The sequence below is a fragment of the Panthera uncia genome (genome assembly GCF_023721935.1).
Source record: "Panthera uncia isolate 11264 chromosome A3 unlocalized genomic scaffold, Puncia_PCG_1.0 HiC_scaffold_11, whole genome shotgun sequence".
In the NCBI taxonomy this organism is placed as follows: Eukaryota; Metazoa; Chordata; class Mammalia; order Carnivora; family Felidae; genus Panthera; species Panthera uncia.
The window spans coordinates 70,830,061-70,856,634 of record NW_026057578.1 but is presented as its reverse complement, the minus strand read 5'-3'; the positions used below and the strand labels follow the sequence as shown (position 1 = coordinate 70,856,634).

The 26,574-nt window shown below is 35.0% G+C and overlaps 1 protein-coding gene across 3 annotated transcripts in view; it reads left to right on the top strand.

The window, feature by feature from the left end:
* PSME4 (proteasome activator subunit 4) overlaps nt 1–26,574 on the top strand; it is a 97,907-nt gene that overhangs the window by 16,131 nt on the left and 55,202 nt on the right. For 2 of the 3 annotated variants that reach the window (XM_049650251.1, XM_049650250.1), the window contains exons 2-11: nt 3,884–4,024; nt 4,663–4,779; nt 13,433–13,498; nt 15,478–15,522; nt 17,549–17,698; nt 19,203–19,266; nt 19,797–19,871; nt 21,013–21,135; nt 23,410–23,502; nt 24,265–24,530. In XM_049650251.1, the coding sequence (XP_049506208.1) occupies nt 3,884–4,024; nt 4,663–4,779; nt 13,433–13,498; nt 15,478–15,522; nt 17,549–17,698; nt 19,203–19,266; nt 19,797–19,871; nt 21,013–21,135; nt 23,410–23,502; nt 24,265–24,530 (1,140 nt within the window). The remainder of the gene's footprint in view (nt 1–3,883; nt 4,025–4,662; nt 4,780–13,432; nt 13,499–15,477; nt 15,523–17,548; nt 17,699–19,202; nt 19,267–19,796; nt 19,872–21,012; nt 21,136–23,409; nt 23,503–24,264; nt 24,531–26,574) is intronic. The other variant, XM_049650249.1, reaches the window with a different exon arrangement.

Sequence of the window (26,574 nt, the reverse complement as noted above, 5' to 3'; positions counted from 1 at the left end):
GCCCCCCCCCCCCCCCCCGTGAGAGGGTGGAACATAATGACTTGTCATCTGTATATTCTGGATAGTTTAAAAAATATTCTGTTCAAAAGATCAATCTTGACTGTTACCAAGGTTTTCAACTATTTTGAGACATCTAATAGTAATTTTTCGTTCTAAAATTTAATGTGAAAATTAATTGGAAAAAGAATAGACCATCTCTTAATATGGTCTAAAGTAGGATTTTTGAACATAAATACACAGAAAAACCAACTAAATTTCCTTTCCTTTTTTTTTTCTTTTTTTCTTACAGTTTTATTGCATTTCACACTCCTGTATATTTAATGGACTAGATTTAAGATGGAAGTCAGGAGTATACATTTTAAACAATCTAATGTGTAAGAAAACTAAGTAATGTCAGGCAATTTTTTGGGGGTGGCTGTACCATTTTATACACCCACCAGTAACATATGAAAGGTCTGGTTGTTCCACATTCTCACCCAAACCAGATATTATTAGGCTTTTTAATTTTAGCCAGTCTGGTGGGTGTAGTGGTACCTTACTGTGGTTTTAATTTGCTTTTACTGAGGGGTAAGGGTGTTGAGTACCTTTACATTTGCTTATTAGTCGTCTGGATGTTGTCTTCTGAGAAGCGCCTACCCGAGTCTTCTGCCTTTTTTATTGGGTTGTGTCTTTTTCTTACTGATTTGAAGGAGTTCTTATGTAATTTGGATATGAATACTTTGTCAGATGTATGTATTCCAAATATTTCATTGGGCTTTTCACTTTTAATAGTGTTTTATTGTGAATAGAATTTCTCAATTTTAATGAATACCAGTTATTAATTTTCATGTAGTACTTCTTGTGTTCTTCAGAAGAAATTTTCTTGGACTGCATTTTGAAAAATGCTGAGACAAGAACCATTTTCTGGCTGACAAGAACTATTTCCTGGTTGACAGGGAAAATAAAAGGTTTCTTTCTGAGTAATCCCCCTAACATCTCTCGTTTTGTCAGCAGTTCTACCTCCTCTAGGAATCCCCCTGTCTCTTTTCAGCATATTAAATTTGGGGCTCTGAATTTTACGTTCCTAATGTTAATAAGCACATAGTTGTCTTTCTACTGCGGTAAATGCAGTGGGCTGTAGCTAACTTCTTTCAGTGACTTAGGGCAGTATTTCCCAATTTTTCCACAGAAGTATCCTAGCCTCAGAGGAGAGTGAATGCAGGACCTCAGAGGTATCTAGCGTCCTGGCCAGACCTGAAGTAGCCACTGAAAGCAAGGGACGTCTTTGAACTCTTCTGTGTGTGCTGCTTTAGGAATATATTTAGGAATATAGCTTTCATTTGAAAGTAGCATTTAATTGATTCTACCTTTCATTCCAAAATTTAAAGTGACATTGAGGGAGGCTGCAGGAGGTTATACCATGTTTATTCAGCTTTGAAGTATTTCAGGTAGCCCCAGGCTTAGGGTTTTTAGATATTGCCTTTACTAATCTGTTTACCAGTCCAGTGTGGTTAAGAAACTTGCACAGTAATTACTGGTAGAGGCAAAACAGTATCTCAGGTCTCATTGCTCTGCGTCCCATACTATCTGATCAACAGAGTACTAAGGTGAAATCACGGGATTATACCTTGAAACAACAGAAAAGAGCTGAATGAATAAATAAATACACAATAGTCTGAGAAAATGAAAAAGTGTGTTTTTAGTGGACCAAGAATTTTGAGGAATTTCTGGGAGAGAAAAGCAGTTAGATATTTTATTTTATTTTATTTTATTTTATTTTATTTTATATATTAAATTTTATTTAAATCCAAGTTAGTTGACATAAAGCATAATAATGATTTCAGGAATAGAATTTAGTGATTCATCACTTACATATAACACTCAGTGCTCATCCCAACAAGTTCCCTCCTTAGTACCTATCATCCATTTAGGCCATCAACCCACTCCCCTTCCCTCCAGCAACCCTAGTTTTCTGTATTTAAGAGTCTATTATGGTTTTCCTCCCTGTTTTTATCTTATTTTTCCTTCCCTAGATATCCTAATTTTAGAAGTTAAGTGTAAATTCAATTTGATCTTAGCTATCAGAGAAGTGCTAGAGATCATATAAGGAGTATTAATGTCATGTTTTCTGTTCATTTATATATTTGTCTGTAAAGTGGTCTTCCTCAAAGGATTTTATGATTTTTAAGTGTCCAGTCATTTGTTCTAAGTAAGTTTTTGATTACTTAAGTTTTTGTTACTTAGGCATCCCTAAAATATTCTGTAGTCATCCTTGCTTTTGGGGACGTTTTTTCCTTAAATTTGCTTGTAGTTGATGCTTTTGATGGCCTTGGTTCCCTAAAGTTAAAAGTACTGAAAATGTGTAACTTTGAGGTAAAATACTGTATTATTTTGGGTAGTAACTTAATTTTTTTTTTAATTTTTTTTTTCAACGTTTTTTATTTATTTTTGGGACAGAGAGAGACAGAGCATGAACGGGGGAGGGGCAGAGAGAGAGGGAGACACAGAATCGGAAACAGGCTCCAGGCTCCGAGCCATCAGCCCAGAGCCTGACGCGGGGCTCGAACTCACGGACCGCGAGATCGTGACCTGGCTGAAGTCGGACACTTAACCGACTGCGCCACCTAGGCGCCCCGTAACTTAATTTTATTATAATTATGAGTTAACTCAGGAACACATAGTGTAAGTTATGTAACTTGCTGTTTTGTTACAGGATTCTAAGCAAACTATTATGTATTCTTCAAAGATTCTGTGGTTAAACAGTAAACTTCTATTATCTGTACTCTCTTGTTCTATTTTTTATATTGTGATATGCTGTTTTTAAATACTTTTAGGAGTTATAAGCTGATGATTCTCTTGAATGTGCCCTTGCTTAATAAAGGGAAGGGGACAGAGAAACTCCTTTCAAGGTTACTTATGACCACAGGCCAGTTAAGAACAAACAACAATAAGACAGTAGTGTTTTTAATTGGTCATTGAATGTTGATGAGAATTCAGTCATCATTATAAGCCTTTTGTTAATTATTATTGGGTAGTCTCTTAATTAAATACAGAATAATTCTTCCTACATAACAGTAAGTATAAAATGCTTAACATCAAGGACATTTGAAATTAAGGTATCACTATATATATATATATATATATATATTTATATATATATAATTTTTTTTTTTTTTTTTTTTTTAAGTTTATTTATTTTGAGAGCGAGAGAAAGCCTGAGTCAAGGAGGGGCATAGAGAGGGAAAGAGAGAATCCCAAACAGGTCTGCACTGTCAGCACAGAGCCCAACACAGGGCTTGAACCCACAAACTATGAGATCATGAACTGAGCCAAAGTCGAACGTTTAACTGGCTGAGCCACCCAGGTGCCCCACATATTTTCTTTATTGTGGCAAAAAGAGATAATTTTATCCTCTTAACAGTTTTTAAGTATATAGTACAGTATCATTAACTATATGTATGTTGTTGTACAACGGATCTCCAGAACTTTTTCATCATGTCTCCTGTACCCACTGAATAACTCCATTTCCCTGTGTGCCCCACCTCCACTTGTTCCTGGCAACTACCATTCTGTTTGTTTCAGTGAGTTTCATTGTTTTAGATACTGCATATATGTGGAATCATGCAGTGTTTGTCTTTTATGATTGGCTAATTTTACTTAGCATAATGTCCTCAAGGTTCCTCCATGTTGTAGCATATGACAGAAATCTCTTTTTAAAAGGCTTTATAATCCATTGTGTGTGTACGCGTGTGTATTCCACATTATCCTTATTTATTCATCCATCAGTGGACATTTACATTGTTTCTACACTTTGACTATTATGAAAAATGCTACTGTGAATATGGATGTGTCACCATACTTATTTTTGAAGGCTGTATTGATTTTTTTTTTTTTTTTTTTGCAGATATATTCGACTTTATGGGAGAAAATTTAGCAAAGAAGATCATGTTCTTTTTATCAAGTTATTGTATGAGCTGGTATCAATTCCAAAACTGGAAATCAGCATGATGCAGGGATTTGCCCGTCTCTTGATCAACTTGTTAAAGTAAGTAAATTTCCTATGGTTTCTGCTAACATTTTTTGGTTTGTTTCTTCAAGGTTTTAGGGAATGAGAGCTAAGTGTTCTTTGGTAAGAAGACCCAAGTCCCAAATTTCCAGTTAACAAAAAGATTGCAGAAAACTCTATCATAAGTTTAAGCTATATGTGTTAATTAATTAAAATTCCATCTCCTCGATGAAGCCTTCTGTTTTGTAGCAGACACTGAACTATATGTTACCTGATGTTTGTTTAAACTAGTTCTCTTATATATGTTGTAAGATCCTTGAGAAGACATGGATCATTTATTCTTTTCTTATTCCTGGAAACCCAGAACAATGCTGGAAACATTAAGTACTCCATCAATGACATGGAAAAATAAGAAATTCATTGGCAATAATGGTGGCACAAATGTAAATGCCCCTTTTTACCTGGTGCTCTTTGAGATGTGAGCAGCAGTAAGAATCTGGTGCATTGTTCTTCCTACTGCTGTGTTCTACCAATGAGTTGCCATGGATGGGGAAAAGCAAGGCCCACCAGGATGACAGCAACATTTAACGACTGTCCTTGTGTGGTAGCGGTAATATACAAACAACTGCACGTGAATATATGCATATATGTTTGCTTTTTTTTTTTTTTTTAATTAGGAAAAAGGAACTTCTTTCAAGAGATGATTTGGAGTTACCTTGGAGACCACTTTATGACATGGTGGAAAGAATATTATATTCCAAGACAGAGCACCTGGGATTAAATTGGTTTCCTAAGTAAGTATTTCCTTCAAGTACTTCTTTGGGAGCACTTGGGCCTTTTAGGATTTGGTCATAATTGATAAATAATTGGGTTATTTGAGATAAGCAAATACACATTTCAATGTGCTCATTACTATGAAACTTAACTCCTAAAACAATTTATTGCCTTCTTTAAACTATATCTGAAGTTGCAGTTATGAATTTCCCACCAGGATATCTGATCACTAATATTACCATGCTGAGCAAAGAAAACAGATTTTTGTTTGAAATCTTGAATTTTGTCATTGAAAGTAATACACATTTGGTATTCTTTATTATATATCCACATGTATTTTAATACTGCAAATAAAACAAATGCCTTGAGAAGAGGAGGTTGGCATATTCCAGGAGACACCCACATCACAATTAGAGAACCATTAGTTTCAGTGACTGTTCGTGAATGTAAGCTATTCGGATGCACGACTTCTTGATTTAGACATACTAGGATTATGAACCTCTGACTAATTCTGCCTTCTTGTACATGCCTCCTAGCTCTTCCAGATCTCTAATTTTGGTGTGTTCTGTATTTTATTCTGAATTTATGGAGTACAATATGATGATCTGTCCTTTTTGGTTAATTAATAGTGATTTTAGATTTGATCTAGCTCTTTTCTCAGTCTTAGCATGTTTGGCTTAAAGTACTCAAACTATTTGTGATTGAGGTTTATTTTTTAGGAAAATTTCTACAGTTTTCTTCAATTTATTTTTTCTCTACTGTTTGTCATACACATATGTACTCATTTCCGGAAGAACACCATTTTATACACTTGTATTATTTTCCTCTTTCTTTTTTATAAATTAAGCCTTTAAAGATTTGTTTCTGTTGTTTCTCTCAATTCTAGGCATGTTTTAATTATTTCATGACTTCTTATAGTCTCCCCCTTTCAGTTCATTTAATCCACCACTCAGCTTCACCACTCAGCAGTCTTTGTTACACCCTTACATAGAATTTTCTGAAAAATGACCACAGATGGTAGATTTTAAAAGATTTTCAGGTCATAAATAAATAGCGAAATGATGTAAATGAAAAGAAGTTTTGAAAAATGACTATAGGTGATCCTGAACTTAGGCCCTAATTGGTTTTTGGACGGTGGTCACAAACAGAGTGGTAAGAAATCATTTCTTTCCTAAAGATTTCATGGGTTAAAACAAGGAAACCCATTTCAACCATAAAATGAACACAATTCACCATGAAACTAAGTGGTACATCATTCAAATATATTTTTATAAATATTTATTATGAAAACCCAAAATTTAGCATAAAAGCTTTATTATAAAGGTTCCTTTTGAGTATTTCTGCTGGAGGAAATATGGCACGGACTAGATTGACTGGGTCTTCTTAAAATAAGAGGCCATTTAGGCTTTCACTAGAATCAGCAATTTCAGGGAACTTTAAATGATGTTCAAAATCAGTTATCTTTTTGAAAATTTTCAGGCTGATTGTTCGGCTGCCTCAGAAAAATCTTTGGTAAATGATAGAGGAGAGAAGGCTATTTATTTCTTCAGTAATTCTTTCTTCTGGCTCCTGGGTGACTCAGTTAAGCATCCAACTTTGGCTCAGGTCATAATGTCATGGTTTGTGGATTCAAGCCCTGCATCCGGCTCTGTGCTGACAGCTTGGAGCCTGGAGCTTGCTTCAGATTGTGTCTCCTTCTTTCTCTCTCTCTGCCTCTCCCCTGCTTGTGCTCTTTCTCAGAAAAATAAATAAACATTAAAAAAAAAAAAATTCTTCAGTAAGTCCTTCCTGCAGTAAGTACTTCCTGCCCTGAGGTGTACCTTTTCAAAGACAGCTGCTTCCTTTTAAGTCTTGTGTGGTCGCTAATACTTATCTATGGCTTGCTTTCCTGGAAGTTTTGTCAGAACTTATCACACTTAGTATCAGTCAGTGCTTATAGTTCCTCCCCTGCATCTTGATACTGTAGTTATTATTACCATGTCTTTTCCTGAATCTTCCCATCATCTTTGCTCTCATGGAAACCTTCTTCCTTAAAAGTTTCACCATGAGGGCTGTATGGGTGGCTCAGTCGTTTAAGCACCCAACTCTTGGTTTTGGCTCAGGTCACGACCTCACGGTTTGTGAGTTCAAGCCCTGCATCATCCTCTGTGCTGATAATGTGGAGCCTGCTTGGGACTCGCTCTTTCTTCCTCTTTCTGCCCTCCTCTGTTTGCGTGCACTCTCTCTCAAAATAAATAAATAAACTTAAAAAAAGAAGTTTCACCATGAGTGTTCTTGGTCTTTTAAAGAAACATCATGTATTTGTTGAAATCTTTGCTTGGTTTAAAGCAGGCAGCATCCACTTTTGTGTTCTGTAGTTAACTATTCTAAAATGAAATTCATAAGTAATATGACTTACCTATACTCTTTATCTGTACTCAATGACAAAAATCAATATAAATAATTTGTTAACCATAAAATGATTCCCATAATGGGAAGGTAGTTTATTATAAAACAATATGTGTTTTGAATATGCATGCAATATTACACGAAAAGACACAATACAGTATTGAGATTTTGCACCTACTTATAATGAGTAAGTTTGAATTTAAAAGCAAGAACATCAAAACGTTTTGTATAAGAAGTACAAGAGAATAAAAGCAGCATTATGAATGGACATTAAAGTAAAAACTAGCACTAGGATAAAGAATAACAAATAGGACTTACTTAAATATGACAAGAGAGAAGTAGCTTTAATTTCAGAGTACTGAGCTGGGGAAAAAGAAAGTATGATATTCTTACAGATAAGCTGGCCTTATTATATAGTGTCACAATAATTCTTTATGTAATGATATGGAATAGTGTACTTATTTGGTATCACAAAACATTATTCTTGAACATTATTACATTTGAAAGAAATAGAGGCAAAGGATGAATTTGGAAAAGAAATATTGATAAGCTATAGAGAATTTGTGCAGTGGGCTTCCAGTGACAGTATCAGTAAGATTGAAAACTAACAAGCAGTGCTAAAGTAAATTAATAAATAATGTCAGTATATAATTTTTGCAACATAAATTGCTTTATGTGCCATACCAAAAAGGATGACAATAACATAAGCATTTAAAGTGTTTATTTCTTTTTGAGAGATAATATGAAGCTTTTTAACAGCAAAATTACTAATGAAATTCTGTGATGCCATGTTTTATATCTGCTAATTGCCAATGTAATGACAGTTGGTTCTAAACTGTTAAAATAGTCTTCAATCTTAGTTGCATATTTCACTCTTCGTGCGTATAGCATTGGCAGATCGAGTGTTGCGGTTGGAATTGCTAAGATAGTGTGATTTTTGGGGGGAGAGGGCGGGGAGTAATGAATAACCCTAGGTAAAGTTTTCAAGAAATCAAAATACTTACTTCAATTTATATGTTTATTATATTCCTAGAAGATTCAGTGTCTGTTAAAACTTTACAAAAAATAATTAATGGTTAAAAACAGTTTACTTTTTACTTTACAGTTTATTTTTTTTAACTGGGTGGCTCAGTTGGTTACGTGTCCAATGCTTGATCTCGACTCAGGTCATGATTTCAGGGTTTGTGAGATGAAGTCCCACATCGGGTTCTGTGCTGACAGCGCTTAGCCTGCTTAGGAGTCTCTCTGCCCTCTCTCTCTATCCCTCCCCTGCTCTCTCTGGCTCACTCTCTCTCAAAATAAATAAATAAACTAAAAAAAAAAAAAAATCCCGGTTTTTTAGTTTCCAAACCAGTGTTTTTTTTCCTGGACCAGTACTTTTCAAACTGTCCACTTAATACCTCCTCTTCCCTTGAGGCTTTGAGGTGTCTCTTAAAGTGGTCTAGTGTGAGAAATTTCTTGGAAATTTCACATGTTATTTTAAACATTGATATTGGTATTAGGCTTATAAATAATGTTTTCAGGGGCACCTGGCTGGCTCAGTCAGTAGAACATGTGACTCTTGGTCTCGGGGTTGTGAGTCTGAACCCCATGTTGGGTGTAGAGATTACATAAAATTAGAATCATTTTTAAAAAGTAGTATTTTCATAAGTAAAAATTCCTCCAATCTATATCTTGACTAAAATTGATGCCCCTGGAAGATGAACCATATTTGTTCTGTGGTTTGGATTGCTCACACCCAGGGGCTGTGTGTGCCATTGAATGGAGTACATATTGTGCTTTCTTTTTTTGTTTTTTTTTTCCCCCCGATGTGTTTTTATTTTTGAAAGAGAGAGACATAGCGGGAGTAGGAGGTGGGCAGAGAGAGGGGGAGACACAGAATCTGAAGCAGGCTCCAGGCTCTGAGCTGTCAGCACAGAGCCCGATGCGGACCTCGAGCCCACGGACTGTGAGATCATGACCCAAGCTGAAGTCAGACACTCAACCGACTGAGTCACCCAGGTGCCCCTGGAGTACACATTGTGAAGTGCAGCTCTGTGATGCAGACACTTTTTAAAAATGGTAATGTGTTGTTCCAATTCAAAGGGATCACAAGAATACTAAGGATCTGGCACCACTTTTGAGGGGGATTTTGCTTGGTGAGAGGCAACTGTAGGACAAAATTAGAAACCTAATGTCTCTGTAAAAATAAGTAGAAGGAATTGTACTTAAAACACTTTTCAGGACTATAATTCTTTATTCACTTTCTCCAACTTTCTATAATCTTTTTACTGTTACCATCAGATATTTACCACCTTTTGAAAGGAATACCTATATACCTATATAGTTATAAAACCTCACCTTTGAAGGATTATCAACCTCTTTGGTTCTTGGACTTTGTTCATCACATTTGCCTTAATCTTAAAATCAGAAATCTAGTAGTCTTAGTTCTTAAGCAGAAATATTAGAGAAACCAGTTGGAGAGCTATATAGCACTACTTTTTAGTTTCTGCTTCTTAGAGCTGTTCTATATCCTCTGGATTTCTAATAGGGAATCATTTAAAACATTTTAAAATTTCGTTTTTTTAATTAAGCTTCTGTTCAGTGTACTAGTATAGCAAGTGTTTATAGTCCAGGGATAATGTTATGACTTCACAAACATTTTATTTCAGAAAACCCCTGAAAACCCTTTAATATGGCATGCTTTTGGAATTGGTATTTTTGCTTTGAGTATTTTCATCTTAGCTGTATTCTGACTCATTTTGAAACAGTTTTGTCAGCTGACTGCATGTGTTCATACTATTTTTAGAATACTATTTTTATAATCAAAAGTGAAAGGTTGCTTCATTTGTTAACTGTCTTTCAAGTCTTAAACTCATGTGCCTTATGTGTTTTTCTTTATTGAAACTACTGCTAAGGGTGCCACGCATGTCAATATGATTTTAAAAGCGGGTTCTATTTTTTGGAGCAAGGATTATTCAGCTTTCTTCTTTCCCTTCCCCTTTTCCCTTATCTTTCTCCCTCTTCTCTTTGACTCTCCCTTTATTCCTTCTGTTGTTCTGACTTTATGCTTCAGGGGCAAGAGACCATTTTCATTCTTCTCTGTTTCTCATTTCTACTGGAGAAACAAATTATAGGATTTTGTTATTTGATAAATCAAAACTGGAAAGGAATTAGGTAGTTTGAACTTGATAATAGTAATGTAAGAATCACTTAATGATTATATTACAAAAGAAGCATTTGAACCTTAGGAGCCTAGTTTTATTTTATAAAATAGTGTCTCCCCCACTTAATTGGGGTAGCATCTTGCAAGTTACTAATAAAGGCTGTTGCTGCTAACAAGGTATGGAGGAATTATGCATAAATCAGCTTTTACAAATGGGCACAGACAATTCATATTTGAGTAGATAAATGTGTGTAAATTTGTTTAGTCTTGTCACCATCAGTTTGATTTTTGTGAGTTGTTCGGTGTTAAAAGGCTTACCATGAGCAGTTTGGGCCTAGATAACTCATTTACTTTTTTTAAAATATATTTTTAAGATCTATTTTTCTTTCATATAGATCATTCTCTAAGGGGATCGTAGAGTATTAAACATTTTTTTTTTAGTATGTTTTTTAAAGTTTATTTGAGAGAGAAAGAGAGTGCATGGAGGCAGGGGGAAGGGGGAAGAGCAGAAAGAGAGGAAGAGAGAGAATCCCAAGCAGGCTCTCTGAGCTATCAGCACAGATCCCAGAGGGGCTGGATCTCATGAACTGTGAGATCATGACCTGAGCTGAAATCAAGAGTCAGATGCTCAACTGACTGAGCCACCTAGGCATCCCGAAATATTTTCATTTTTCATATTAATCTGCTTCTGAAGAAACTTGATTATTTCCCTTTTTGGTGCTTGTTCTTGATGGCTTTTGTTTCTCAATTAATCTGACAAAGGACTGTTTGATTTGGTGCTCTTATCCCCAAGATACAGCTAAATCCTCTGTTCCCCCTTCAACACATGGAAATGACATGTTCTTACTCTGCTGGAAGTTTCTTGACACATGTGGCTATATTTATAAACTTAAGTTATTATCTGCAGCTCAAGAATGATCTCTAGCTACAGAATTTAACGTGATAATAAAATGATGAGAGCGATTTCTTTGAGGCCCTGTTGAAATTTAAAATAGTTTATGGTTATTTTGTTAATAAGCAGTAATTATTAATAAGGTAAATGTAGTGATCATTTACTTATTTGAGTCAGAGTGCATGAGTGGGGGAGGAGCAGAGAGAGAATCTTAGGCAGGCTCCATGCCCAGTGTGGAGCCCAGCTTGGGGCTTGATCCCACAACTGTGAGATCATGACCTGAGCCGAAATCAAAACTCAGATGCTTAACCCACCGAGCCACCCAGGCATCTAGATGTAGTGATTTATTAACATGGTATTTGAGGAATATTCTATTTGCTCTTTTAAAAATACTATTTTTACTTTTATTTGGAAATGAGAGAATAAATGGTTGATTTTATTTTATTAATGACTTTGGTAGTGTGTTCCCAAAAGTTGTATCTGTGTTAAAATGATTTTTCTTTAGAAGCATTTAAAAATATTTAGTTCACACTGATTAGGCTTATCATCACTTTCAGGAATTATGCATGTTCTTTTTACTTATGTGGTCAGGATTATTACAACTTATTAGTACTAGCCATGAGGCAGACTTCTTTCTTTAAGTATTTATACCTTTCTTATGGTATTATCTTGGCCCTCATTTTGTGTGAAGTGGCTGTGAAAAATGAGTACTGACTCATGAAACTATGCAATATTAGATTTTTGAAAGATTAGCTGTGAGATGAATAGTGTTTGACTGATGGTTGTATTTGTTTAGATTTAGAGAAAGCAGGTAAAACTGAGTTTTTTAGGTTAAGTGAAGTACATTCTTCTTTTTTTTTTTTAAGTTTATTTATTTGGAGAGAGGGCATGTGCATGAGTGGGGATGGAGCAGAGAGTGAGGGAGAGAGGATCCCAAGCAGTCTCCATGCTGTCAGTGCAGAGTCAGACATGTGGCTCAATCCCATGAACCTCAAGATTATGACCTGAGCCAAAATCAAGAGTCAGACTCTCAACCAACTGAGCCACTCAGGTGCCCCAGGGAAGTACATTCTTAAGAAAGAAAATATATAGGCAATTACGGTTGAATTATAAGGAGGTTAAGGCAGAGGTGTGTAGAATAAGCCAGTGTTATAATTTCCCAGTTCATTTATTAAAAAGCAAATACGATAATTCTGAAGCTAAATTTTAGTTCAAGAATTGTCATGTGAAGCTAAAAATACCTCTGGCTATGGACATTCCACACTACTTTCAACTTGAATATATCATTTGCTGTACATTTCTCTGGTTTAAAAGTGAATATTGTTCTGATAATTAGGTAAGGCCAAGGAGGTAGGAAACCTTAACCGCTAGGTTTATGTAAGTCCCCTATCTCAGTAACCAGTGTAACTGGAAACTAAGGTTTTTGGCTTTCCTCAAGCTTCTCTGCTACATATTTGGCACTTAACTTTATTAATGTCCTAAATAATCATAAAGAGTGAGGAAATTGTGGTCCATAGAGGAAAATTCATACAGTCATTGGTTGAAACTGGGATAAGAGCTCAAGAACTGGGACCAGAACCTTACTTTCTGCCCTAATAAATAGGGTGGGAATTGGGGGAAGAATTTCCTATTTTGATGTGGTCTCCTAAATCATAAATTAACAGTTGTTCAAGAGGCAGTAGAGTAAATGTAAAAACAAAATGAGCACAAAATTTTAGTTTTTAAGGAGATCGAAAATATAATTTGTTTTGGCTAGTAAGAAATAATAATTATAGTTAATACTTTTTGTGTTTAATTCTGGGCCAGATAACTGTCTTCTTTATAATACCTCATTGAGTTTTTATAACAGCCTTCCGAGTGGTAGGTATTATTACTATTATATAGCTGGAAAAACTGCGGCTGTAATACTGAACTGATAGTAAGAGACAGAACTGGTAATCAAATTTAGATCTGTCTGACTCTAAAGCGCAAGTTGTGAACCATTGCATGGTATACTATGGCTTTCTTTTCAACTTAGCATGCTTTTTCTAAGAGAAAATAGGTTATGAGAAAACTCATCCAAAGCTTATTCCTTCTGTTAGAGCCCTTTTGATTAAAAAAAAAAAAAAAGTGTTTTGAATTGTAATCACTTTAATATTATAAACTCCAGCATTTGGGAAAGTACATAGTGATTATTCACTCCCTCAAAAATTAGTGAAATATAGTCTAGTAGCATCTAGCCTTAACCTTTTATTTTATTTTTAAACAGAAACATTGTTCCCTTCATCTTGAGAGATTACAAGAATCACAAAAGGTCACTATACAGATATCACAGGTTAGAGAGATTGTACCCTTTTCTGGATAAAGAGCATGAATCCATTGGCACAGGCCTTATATATATAAAGAGGGGTTGAAATTGATTTTATTTAGAGAAACTAAAGCACATTCCCACATACCCTATTCCTCTAATGAAGTGAAGTGACAGCTATCAAGTATTATAATTAACCTCCTTCTGAAGACTGAAGGGAACTGGAGAGAGCAGGTAGCTATGTAGGCTTTTATGACTTGCTTTTGAGAATCATTTTTGATGTTATTTGAAAGTTTGGTGGAATAGAAAAATTACCAGTGAAAATAACAGGTTTTCTGTGTTGTACTCTCAAATGAGTTGCCACAGAAACAGTAAAATAAATGTAAAGTTAACATGAACACAAACTTTAGGAACTGGTAGAATTACAAATCTTCTGCTTATTTCCTTGGACAGACACTTTACCATTTTAGAATTATCTTTTTAAGATCTACATTTGAGTTGATGCACTAGGAAGTAGGTGTTTCTTTAAACCTTGGCTATAATTTATTTCTAAATGGAGTTCTTCAGTCCAGACTAAAAGAAGATCCAAAGATCTGTGCTTTTTGTTGCTCTGATAGAAAATGTCCATTGAGTATTGTAAAATAATAAATATAAATATGCATAAATATATATGAACCATAGCCTTGGTATAAATACTTTGGAAATGCCCGGAAATAAAAATCATAGTCGTGGTCTTCTGGGAGTTTAAATGTAGTTGGAGAGTTTACCTGTTTTTTTTAACCAGGCAAACTTAGATACTCTCTAAACTAATAATTCTGTGTTTCTCAATTGCTTAGGGTTTTTTTTTTGTGAGAGAAGGTAGAATCTTTCCCTAATACTCAAAGAAAATGTTCTATGTCTTTCTCACCATATGGTCCTCCTTTTTATTTTAGAATGATCTCATGTGTTGTAGCCTGGTTTCCTCTTCAGTTAATTTTTTTCTGAGTAGTTTTGAAACTAAAGAGGATTTCTACAGCTTCTAGTAATGAAATGATAGTTTTCTCTCTTGGTTGTATAATTGATTACTTGTGCTGAGTTTGGTTTGTGTTACCCCTTGGAATTTCTTTATAGATTAGTTCTTAAGCTTTCAGAGAAGTTGGATAGACTTCTGGACTTAAGAATTTCAAGAAGCTTAATGAGAAAATGTCAGGTGGAAGCACTGCCTGAAAGTTTCCCCTTCCCCCCATAATTTTTTTCTTTGACGTTTGGGGACTTGTTTTATTTACTTGTACACTTCATCCTGTAAATAGTCACACATTAATTTTATAATTCCAGTCCAAAATTACCTTGTGCCCTTTGTTTTGCTTATTTGCATTATACCTCTTTTGACAGTAGTCTAATTAATTTAAATATTCCATTCTGTCCATGTGTGTTTAAATGACTACACATTGGCCTTTTCATTAAAACAAACATTTCTTATGAATCCATATAGAAATATTTAAGTAGCTGGTCAAAAAGATGGCTGTTGCTATTTTCGATAATTGTTAGTAACCTTGTAGGGTTATAGAATTCTCACCACTTGGTTATAGAAAACTAGTTTCTGGCGGTTGCTGATATGAGCACACCAGATTTTGTCTGCTTCTTGTGTTTCCATGTAAAAGCACTTTAATTAAAATAAAAATTAGTATTTGAAGTTTTAAGCCGCTGAGCATACTTCTTGATGTGTTGTTAAGTACGGTCATTGCTGCCTACTTTGTAAGGATTGAAAATGATTTGTCCTTTTCCCAGTTTTCTTCCCTTTAGTTTACAACAGAGAATGAGCAAACTGAGGGCAAAGGAAAGAGTAGGTTACAGAGTTTAGATACTTAATCCTAATAGTTCTGTCTGTATGAAAGAGGAGCAGTTATTGCACGTACACAGATAATATTTAAACGTATGAACATATCTTCGAGATATTTATTAATTGGATTAGATGTATTCTTAAAATACAGCAACCTAATTTATCAAATGGCTTTCTTCCCCCCCAGTTCTGTAGAAAATGTTCTCAAAACACTCGTGAAAAGCTGCCGACCGTAAGTAGCTTCTCATTTTATGAAACCTCTTGTTATTTCTTTGGGCTTTTTCCCATTCTTAGTGTGCTTTGAAGAGAAAATTGAAGGTATAAATAGTTTCTAACACTGTGATGTTAGTCACTGGGCACAACATATCATCTTCAACTCTTGAACTAAATTATTTAGCTTTCATTTATAAATTTAGAAGTTTTTAAGTGATGTGGGTGTTCCCCATTATAAAGTAAGATTGCCATAATTTATGTATAATTGTCTTTATTTGAAAGATTTTCCTAGAGTATCATTACTCGGATCAAAAATATTTTCCAAAATGCGTATTGTAGGTATTGCATCAAAATGTGAGTAATAATGAAAAGGTGTTCAGACATTTTTTTAAGTATTTTTAAAAATTTTAATGTTTTTTATCCATTTTTTGAGAGAGAGAGAGAAAGAGACTGGGCGTAAGTCGGGGAGGGACAGACAGGGAGACACAAAATCTGAAGTAGGCTCCAGGCTCTGAGCTGTCAGCACAGAGCTCGACGTGGGCTCAAACTCACGAACCCTGAGATCATGATCTGAGCCGAAGTTGGACACTTAACCAACTGAGCCACCCAGGCACCTCTGTGTATTTTTTAAAGTAAAAGACATTTTTTTAAAGTTCTCTTTCAGTGGAACATACAGAAATATTCCATATTCTTATATTTAAAGATGAATATGGGTTGAATTTAGTTTTAATCAACTAAAGTCCAAGTCTGTGGACTTGAAGTGTTTTTTATCAGGGTGTTCTTAGACTGCTTATCCTGATAAGTATGGATGCAGTGAATTCTTTTGACTAGAAATCCGTATTTTGCCATATTCTTATGAGTTAAAGTTATAAATGATTTTATAAATCAGATATTTATTGCTGACCTACCATCCTACTCAGTCTTGGGCAAATGCATTTTTAAGATATAGTCTCCCTTTTAAGATTGAGGCTTAAGATTTAACCTGAGTCATAAGCCACCAATGAGCAGTGTCATTTTGAGCAAGGCACTTACCTCTTAGTCTATGTTTCCTAACTGGATACTTGGTCATCACTGGGGTACTTAGTGGTTTTTAAGTTCTTAGGTAATTCATAGAACACCCAAGCTTTTATGTTGGATTACTAAACTAACAGTTGACCCTGAAAGATTAGAAAGGAGAATTGGTGTATGAGATCTTTAAAGGCAGGATGTATTTTGTGTGTGTTTGTGCGTGTGTGTGTGTGTGTGTGTGTGTTCTAACCTGTAGCACAGTGACCTGGCACATAGATGCTTGATGAACCCAAAGAAGTATTACTAAAGTGTAGTTTTATTTTTCACATAAAGGAATGAAGTGTGATTCTAATACAGATGGACAAAAGATATAATAGGATTAATAATGTGACTTGTAGGGCAAACCTACAGGTGTATTTGAAAGGGTTTCCTAACTTTTTTGGCCATACTCAAATCGAATTACTCATATACTTTTTTTGTTGTTGTTATTTTAAATCCCTTAATGGATATTTAGTAATTATACATGGGTCCTCTTTTTCCATTTACCTTTGTTTTGTGTATGAATGCACACGTCAGATTTTAATTTTGTGAATCTTCTCTACTCCAAGGGCTCTCCTGCCCATTTCCTAGACTTGTAAAATATTAGTACCTGCAGGACCAGACCGTCTAGTCTAACCCGCTCTTGTATTACAAGAGAGCTCTGTGGTACAGTGAAAGGAAATGGTTTGTCCGGTGTTCTCTTTCTCATGTCACTGATTATCCATATATATAGACTGGATTTTCTGACTAAATTTTTTTCTTGTTGCTATTACATAGCACACAGGAAGGGAAAAACTGCAAGAAACATGTATGTTTATATTTATAGGTTATTTAGAGTGGCAAAATGTGTTTACGTTAACTTGACATTTGTAGTGTGTGTGCGCTATGCCTTATAAAATCCATCCCCCCTCCCCCTTTTTTTGTCAGTCACACGTTGATGTTGTAGAACGTTTTTTTAAAGCACTGATTAGGTAAATGAAAACCTTCTTTTTTATTAGATACTTTCCAGCAGATGCCACAGCTGAGATGCTAGAAGAATGGCGGCCTTTAATGTGCCCTTTTGACGTAACAATGCAAAAGGCCATCACTTACTTTGAAATATTTCTTCCTACCTCCCTTCCTCCAGAACTTCATCATAAAGGTTTTAAGTAAGTATATACATATCTTAACAAATTATAGAATAGAGCAAGAAATAGAGATGTATAAACAGACCAGTAAAGCAATTATAAGTAAACAAAAATTTACTAATTCAGCCATTATGTTGATTATACTTGAAGTGTGTGAAGGGTGAAACAATTAAACATAAGATTGTAAATGAAGAGAGAATAATGCTTGTATGTCAAACAAATAAGATGAGGGCTTTTCCTGGCTGGCTCAGTTGGTAGAGCACGTGACTATTACTGATCTCAGGGTTGTGAGTTTGAGTCCATGTTGGGGGTAGAGCTTACTTAAAAATAAAATCTTAAAAAAACAAAAAAGGAAAGATGTGGGCTTTAATTTAAGAAAGCAAGAGAGAAAGAATAAAAAATGCAAAAAGGAGTAGAAAGTATCAGTAAATAAGCAGTGATAAAAATGTTAAATTGTGTGGAGTTCAGGAAAAGGAAAAGTGTTTTTATAAAACTTGGTTTTATTCATCACTTGTAGTTTTTCTTGGGCCTTTCCTATAATTTTTTTTCTTTACTTGTTCTAGTCTTAGCACTGCTTTTAAGAATTTTTTTTTTTCTGGGGTGGCTCAGTTAAGCGTCCAATTCTTGATCTCAGCTCAGGTCTGGATCTAAGGGTCATGAGTTCAAGACCCGCTATGTTCTGTGATGAGCATGAAGCCTACTTTAAAAAAAAAAAGAGAACTTTTTTTCTAGATGACTATAGGTATAAAACAAGTGCTAGAATGAAGAAATTTAGACTGTGCTTTTATGGAAAAAAGAAAAGGTATGAAAAAAAGACTGGAAGGAAATAGGTATTATTACTGTGTTGTGGATTCATGCTTACTCCCCAGCCCCCCCCCATATTTTCTATGGTGAGATGCCAAATCTTTTATTTCTTTCAAATCAGAAATTTTGTATTTAGCTGTATATTGATGAAATGTTAATTCTCATCCAGAAATTCTAAAAGCATTTCTTTGACCTTTGTAAAGATTGGTGAATAATATTGCAGCACTTTCTTGCCTTGACATTCTCTTCTGTTTAATCTGAGATAATTCCCCCCACAATAATTTAGTTCTACCTAACACTTCGTGACTCATTCTTTTAGGGAACACTTATTATAGTGGTACTTAATAGCATAATTACTAACTGGCTTATTAAAAAACAGAATGCAAGGGAGAGTTGCAACAATAGGTAGTAATAGGAAAATATTAAAGGAGAAAGGGAGGAAGGAGACACTTGTAAACAGTGTTAGATAGGGGTGGTCAGTAATTATTTAACAATGAAGTAGGGGGTTGATGAGATTACTCTTTTGGCATAAGTGTATTGGAAGCGGAATATTCAGAAAAAATAGTTATTTGTTCCATTAAGTTTGTACATTGAGTATTATTTTTTCTAGGTTGTATAGTTATCAGTAAGAATAATAGATTAAAAAAATACAAAGGATACCTGGCTTTGAACCACTTTCTATAAATCACTTGCTATTCATAACACCATTTTTCTTCTTCAGACTTTGGTTTGATGAATTAATTGGCCTTTGGGTTTCAGTGCAAAATCTCCCACAGTGGGAGGGGGTGAGTATCCTATTTTTTTCCTTCTGACAGTATATATCAGATCATTTGATAAGTAACTTCACTTCCTTAGAATTGGCTCTTGGCAGTGTTGTAATTATTTTTTCTTTGTTTTTAAATTCTGTTCGCTGTTTTCTAACAGAAACAGACACTTGTTTATTTTGTTTTTATCAATATCTAGAAGCATGTGCATGTATTATGAAATGTAAGACTCTGCTTTTGTACCTTCACTGGCATGTTGTTAGAAACATTGTGGATGTTCTCTTTATGCTTATTAGATTAAAATGTCTTCTGTTTGCATTGTGAATGATGCTTTGTCATTTCCCTTTTAATAAGCATTTCAACTACAGTTGATTTAAGATGGTGACAATCAAAACTGAAATTTGGAGATTTTTAAAAAATGAGCTATAAACCATGTATTAAGTTGTGTTAATGATAATAGCTGAGAACAACAAATGGATAAGGGGTGTGACTGACACTTATTAATAACAACAAGTGTACTTACTTAATTGTCTTTCTTTTTTTACTTTCAGCAACTAGTAAATCTCTTTGCTCGATTGGCTACAGATAATATAGGGTACATAGATTGGGATCCATATGTACCAAAGGTAATTAACATGTGAACATACAACATACAATAGCACTGATAGCACTTTTTGTGTCTTTAAGAAGTGTGTTTTGTATGCTAATTGCTAAAATTTTTTTGACCACTAGTAAAAACATAAAGTTTTCCGGGATAGACCATTTATTTTCAAAAATTAATTGGTTCATATTAAGGTATCAGAAATGTATGATTTTTGTCTTGCCTACGCAGGACATGAAATAGAAGTTTCAGAGTGAGTAATTTAGGAAGTACAAAGTGTATTATTCAGGGTCTTAATTCATACCTTCCAACAAATTTTGGGTATTGTATTTGATTGCTATTCTAGAGTGTTCTCCACTTTTTACGTCACATTTTCCTCGAGCAAATAAAGCTAGAGTGTCTCTAGGTGCAGTGTTCTTAACACTGCAGCTTCTGTTTTGTTTCAGCTGCCATAAATCCAAGAGGGCCTGCACGAGGTGTACAGGTGATTCTGATCCACACCTTGACTGTAGAGCAGGGAGGCAGAGCAGCAAACATTAAACTTACTGTTTACCTCTGCTTGTGCTGTCCAGTAGAAACTAAAGAGAAAAAGTCATTTTCTTCTCCCTTTGGGCTCCCTATCTGTTACTAATGACAGGTTTTAAATATAAATTATTAAAATGCAATTAAGATTAAAATGCAAATTCTTGGGGAAAAAATCAAATCAGTGTTAGAATTTTGAAAGGGAAAATAACTCACTAGAAGACAAGTATTTGCATTTATATCTCACTTGTTTGTTTATGGGTTCATGGATACAGCTGCTTCAGATTCATACTCCTGTGACCTGAGTGTCATTTAAGAAAAAGCAAATAGGGGTGCCTGGCTGGCTTAGTTGTTAGAGCATGTAGCTCTTGACCCTCAGGGTCATGAGTTTGAGTTCTGTGTTGGGTGTAGCTATTACTTAAATAAATAAACTTAAAATAATAAAACATTTTAAAAAGTAGATCTTCTATGAAATTTTTATGGAATATAGCAGTATATAAAACTGCCAAACAGTATGTAATTTTGCTTAAAAACTGATCCAGTGAGAATACATGCACCAACACTAATTTTTATCACTTCAGTTATTTAAGGAGTTACTTGATACCTATAAATATTTATTCTTAATTCTTTTTTTCTTTTGAAAGATATTTACGAGAATTCTGAGAAGCTTGAACCTCCCAGTGGGAAGCAGTCAAGTGTTAGTCCCAAGATTTTTAACAAATGCGTATGATATAGGACATGCTGTAATATGGATCACCGCCATGATGGTTTGTAACACACTAGTTCTTCTAAATTTTGTGTTAACCATGTAAAAATTCTGTATAATCACATAAGCCTGTATTAGTATCGTAGTTGGTCATTTGATTCTTCGATATTTTCTGATGTAGTAAGCTAATGTTTCTCAGACCCAGAATGTAGTCATAACACACCATTTATAAATCTCTAGCCAATGAATCCTAAAAATAGAGTCAGGGTTTAGAGTTTTGAGAGATTCAGAATGTCTAACAATCTCACAGATGAAAGGTCAAGTTGATAATGATAAATGTGGGATTAGAACCTGGGGTTTTGCATATGCTCAGTACTAATGCATTCAGTGTTGAAGATGGCACTGAACACAAAGCTAATTAAATAAAGTAATCTTGGTGAAGGGAGAAGTATGGAGGATTACTTTACTGACATCCTTGAAGGAAAGTAAAAATATATCCACATGCTTGGATTTCAGTATCCTCTTCCAAATAAGAATATTAAAACAATTTCATACTATAATTTTCTGGATTGTCATTCATTCTCCTTCTACAGCTCTCTCTTTTTAAAATTATTATTTTGTGTTTGATATTTTCCCCAGGTTATGTTGTTTCATTGTTGTTTTTTCTGTGGATAAGGCAGGATGGTTGTGAGAAGTTTAGTTCTTACATTTTATTTTTAGATTAAAAAGAGAAATTCAGGGGCATCTAGGTGGCTCAGTCAGTTAAGCATTGACTTTGGCTCAGGTCATGATCTCACAGCTCAAGGGATAGAGTCCTGCGTCAGGCTCTGTGCTGATGGCTCAGAGCCTGGAGCCTGCTTCAGATTCTTTGTCTCCTCTCTCTCTCTGCCCCATCCCTGTTTGCTTGCTCTCTCTCAAAAATAAATGAACATTAAAATTGAAAAACGAAATTCATTCTCCCCCCATTTTTGCAATTTCATTATTAAATAGGAAAATCCTATTTTCTTTCTAATACTCCAAATGAGCAAAAACATCTGGATGTTTACTATGTTATATCAGCAATTTTTTTTTAGGAGCGACAGAATTATATCATGATTAGTATCAACCTTATTTTAGTTCATGTTGCTCTTCTTTCTCATACAGTTTTTCCCATTGACGTCTTTATTTTGTGTTATATATGAATATTGAATATAATAAAAAATGCTAATTATTATGGTAGGATTTTGAATTTTTTGTTGGTTTTTTTTGTTTTTTTTTTTTGTTTGTTTGTTTGTTTGTTTGTTTTTGCTATGGAATTATTATGGTCTCTTTAGTAGTTGACCTACTCTAAATTGGGAACATGAACGTGGATTTCATTTCAGCAGGAAGACATGTTCCTCATGTAACTGGACAGTCTACCTTAGGTCTAGGCTGTTTCTTGAAAGATCATCTTGAGAGAGAGAAGGTTTGAAGACCAAGCTGTAGTTCTTTTTCCTCAGGGCTGTTCAACTTGATAAGATTGAATACTAACTTTTTTCCTCATTTTTCCCCCAGATCATGTTGTTGTTTGGTGTGTTTGGGTAATAGATTGAGAAAAACTATTTTTCCTTTGAGTCAAAATGTGGTCAAGGGCACCTGGGTGGTTCAGTCGGTTAAGCTTCCGACTTTGGCTCAGGTCATGATTTCACAGTTCGTGGGTTTGAGCCCTGTGTCGGGCTCTGTGCTGACAGCTCAGAGCCTGGAGCCTGCTTTGAATTATCTGTCTCTCCCTCTCGCTCTGCCCCTTTCCTGCCCATACTCTGTCTGTCTGTCCGTCTCTCTCTGTCTCTCTCAAAATAAATAAACATTTAAAAAAAATTTTTTTTAAATGTGGTCACATACCACAGGTTTAATCATTTGAAACATTTAGGAGTAATAATAAAATATTTGAATCCATTTATGTAAATCTCACATCTTCATTTCCTGCAATAAGAAATTCACTTCTCAAATCATTTAAGGAATGCTTTTTATGCCTGATGTTAGCACTCTTGGTTATTTTAAGACTCTCTTACTGACAAAAGTTTTTTCACTGCAGAAGAGTAAAATATGCTGATACCCTAAATTGAAAGATGTCTTTGTAGTTACCTAATTTGGTTTCAGTAGGTTGCCCTTACTTTTAGTAGAGTGTTTTGAATTGAGGATTGTGGGAAGTTTACTAGCAAATTGTTTTTGGCTTTTATTTGGAGGTAGAATTGGTTTTTCTCATCAAGATGGATGTGCACCATGTTGGAGAGTTATATGTAGGCTTGGCCTATTGATCCCTTCAATTTTCCAGGGTACTGAGGGTACTGATATTTTTATTCTTTTATCTGAATAGGGTGGACCAAGTAAGCTAGTACAGAAACACTTGGCTGGTTTGTTTAACAGCATCACATCTTTTTACCACCCTTCAAATAATGGGCGCTGGCTGGTGAGTATGTTCATTTTTTTATTGTAGGGTTTGGAACTTTTTAAAGTTATGGTCACACATAACTATTGCCTATTATGCAACCTATAATACTATTTCTGTCCTTCATATAAGTCTTCATAACTTTTGGCTATATGTAGCTGATTAAGTTCAGACTAAGATACTGTGTTTATAGAACATAAAAATAAGATAATATTGGTCCAGTAACTGGTGACAAAATGTCACATTCTAGTAATAGAAAGTACAGTCAGTGTGGTTTTTGGTTTTGGATTTTGTTTTCTTTCCACATTGCCTGGTTAGAATAGTTTTTCATGTAATGGAAGGTTCATCTGGTGCTAGAAAATAAAATTGACATTTGAGGGGCGCCTGGGTGTCTCAGTCGGTTAAGTGTCCTGCCTCAGGTCATGATCTCACTGTCAGTGAGTTCGAGCCTAAGAGATCTCTGCATCAGGCTCTGTGACGACAACATGGAGCCTGCTTGGGATTCTCTGTCTCCTGTCTGCCCCTCCCCTTCTCGTGCTTGCTCTCTCTCAAAAATAAACTTTATTTTTAAAAAAATAAAATTGACATTTAAAACAAATATTTATTATTATCAGTAATTAATTGATAAAGTATTTTATTCTATCTAGTTATGCTATGCAGGTGTTTGTAATAGATTGTAAGAGCTGTTATTTTAAGAAATTTTACTTGGACTATAGAAAGGAACCATAACTATCTGTGTGGGAAATCAAACCTACCTTGGACTTTGTGCTTCTGTGTCCCCAGAACAAGTTAATGAAACTACTTCAGCGGTTGCCAAACAGTGTTGTTAGAAGATTGCATCGTGAAAGATACAAGAAGCCTTCTTGGTTAACTCCTGTGCCTGATAGCCATAAGCTTACTGATCAAGATGTTACAGACTTTGTACGATGCATTATTCAACCTGTCCTCTTGGCTATGTTTAGCAAAACTGGTAGTTTAGAAGCAGCACAGGCTCTGCAGAATCTTGCACTCATGAGACCTGAGTTAGTAATACCCCCTGTACTTGAAAGGTAAGTGTAGCTTTACATGTTTGGTTGAAGCCTTGGCCGGCCGTTCTGGTTATCTCTTCCCTCTACTCTGCTGTTCTACTTAGTTGTCTTTTCTATGGCTTCTCTTTTGCTCTCTTGCTACTTATTCCTGTTCCTAGAGGAGAAGCAAGGCATTTTAACCTAATGATTGGTAGCTTGATAAAGGTTTACTGAAGAGAAAAGAAAATTGATACTAAATGGATAAAATATTTTTGAATTATTGGCAAATTTTAGTTTCTGAAGTTTGTGCTTAATAAAGTAAGGGTGCCGGGTGGGCTCAGTCTATGGAGCATGTGACTCTTGATCTCGGGGTTGTGAGTTTCAGCCCCATGTTAAGTATAGAGGTTACTTAAAAATAAAATTGTTTTAGGAAGCAAGCAAGCAAATAAGCAAGCTCTGACTGCTTTTACATCAAAATGTGAGTGTCACTAAATATTGAGAACGTGGCAGTGAAAGTGATTTTGGATTTCTTTTATTTCTTAGAAGCAGTGATACAGAAGAAAATTTGACTACCTTTATTATTTTCATGTACTATATAGTCTTATATGTATTATTTCCACAATGTAGACTTTATTATATTCATTTTGTTTTGTATGTTGAAATAGTAACAAGTTTTCTGTTTGCCTAGTCACTGTCACATTATAGGCCTTCTGAACTTCTATAATAATACTTAAGCTTTCTGTTAATTCCTCTGCTGTCTGAACTTGAGCTTTATGATTTCTCTTTTAATGTCTTAGTCAAAAAAAAAAAATACTAGTTTTTTAGGGCTAAGAAGGGTCTAACAGTTTGAGTTCCATAAAATAGATTTGTGCAAGGTCCTTTAGTGATAATGTACATGACAGCCTATTATCTTACTTACCATTGAAATAGCATAATTGGGCACATTTGCTTGGAGACGGGTATCCTGTTAAAGATCTTGGGGTGCCTGGGCGGCTCAGTTGATTGAACGTCTGACTTAGGCTCAGGTCATGATTTCACGAGTTCATTTCATGATATATCATGAGTTTGAGCCCCACGTTGGCCTCTGTGCTGTCCGTGCAGAGCCCGCCTCAGATCCTGCGTCAGGTCCTCTGTCCCACCCCCCTTTTCATCCTTCTCCTGCTTGCGCTTTCTCTCTCTCAAAAAGAAACATTAAAAAGATAAAAAAAAAGATCTTGACCAAAATAGGTCTCCATTATTTATAAATTGCCATAAATATTCAAGTTGTCCCCATTGCCATAAATATTCAAGTTTTACCTCATTTTCCAAACCTCTTGGTTTGGCCCTGTCCCCATTGCCATAAATACTCAAGTTTTACCTCATTTTCCAAACCTCTCCCTTTTTTGTGTGCACTTTGGGGGCACTGAAACTGTCCCAGTACATATAATTTAATTAGGAAATTGAATGGGGAAATTAGGCGCTTTCTACTCTGTCCCAACCCCCAATATTCTCTGCACTCTGGCCTCCATGTGGTAGCGACACTAACAGTTCAGTGGCAGTTCCCTTGATGTCTCTTGTTGAGGAGAGACATACCTTTAAGGAGGGACTTCAGCTGTTTGCATAGCTAAAATTTTGAAGATGGGAATATTTTGATATTTGTTTTGGCTTATTTCATTGTTTTCCAGCTGATGAATTATGTAGTGAGATACATTTTTAATAGAAGGAACAAAGTTTATATACAAGTAAAATTATTCCAACACATTTTTCTTTAGTTTTCACTTTTTGGACAAATTTAATAGCATATTGAGTGATACATGCTTGGCCAAGAGACATATAAGAGACATGTTTTCAAGTTTTCTTTTATAAAAGCAAAAGTCCTTTAAAAAGTAAAAATGTAGAAAATAAATTTTAGGCATTTGATTTTAGATCTCCTCTGTTAAAGAGTTGGTTTGTTTTCTTCATCTTTTAAAGTAAGCATAGGTTTGTTAGTTTTTTTTACCCCTGTTCCAAATCCTCTTTTTTTCTACTTATGATGAAATTTCCTTTATTATTTACTTTTTCTGTATAAGAGAAATTTAAAATGACTGCATTTTAGACTCCCCCCCCC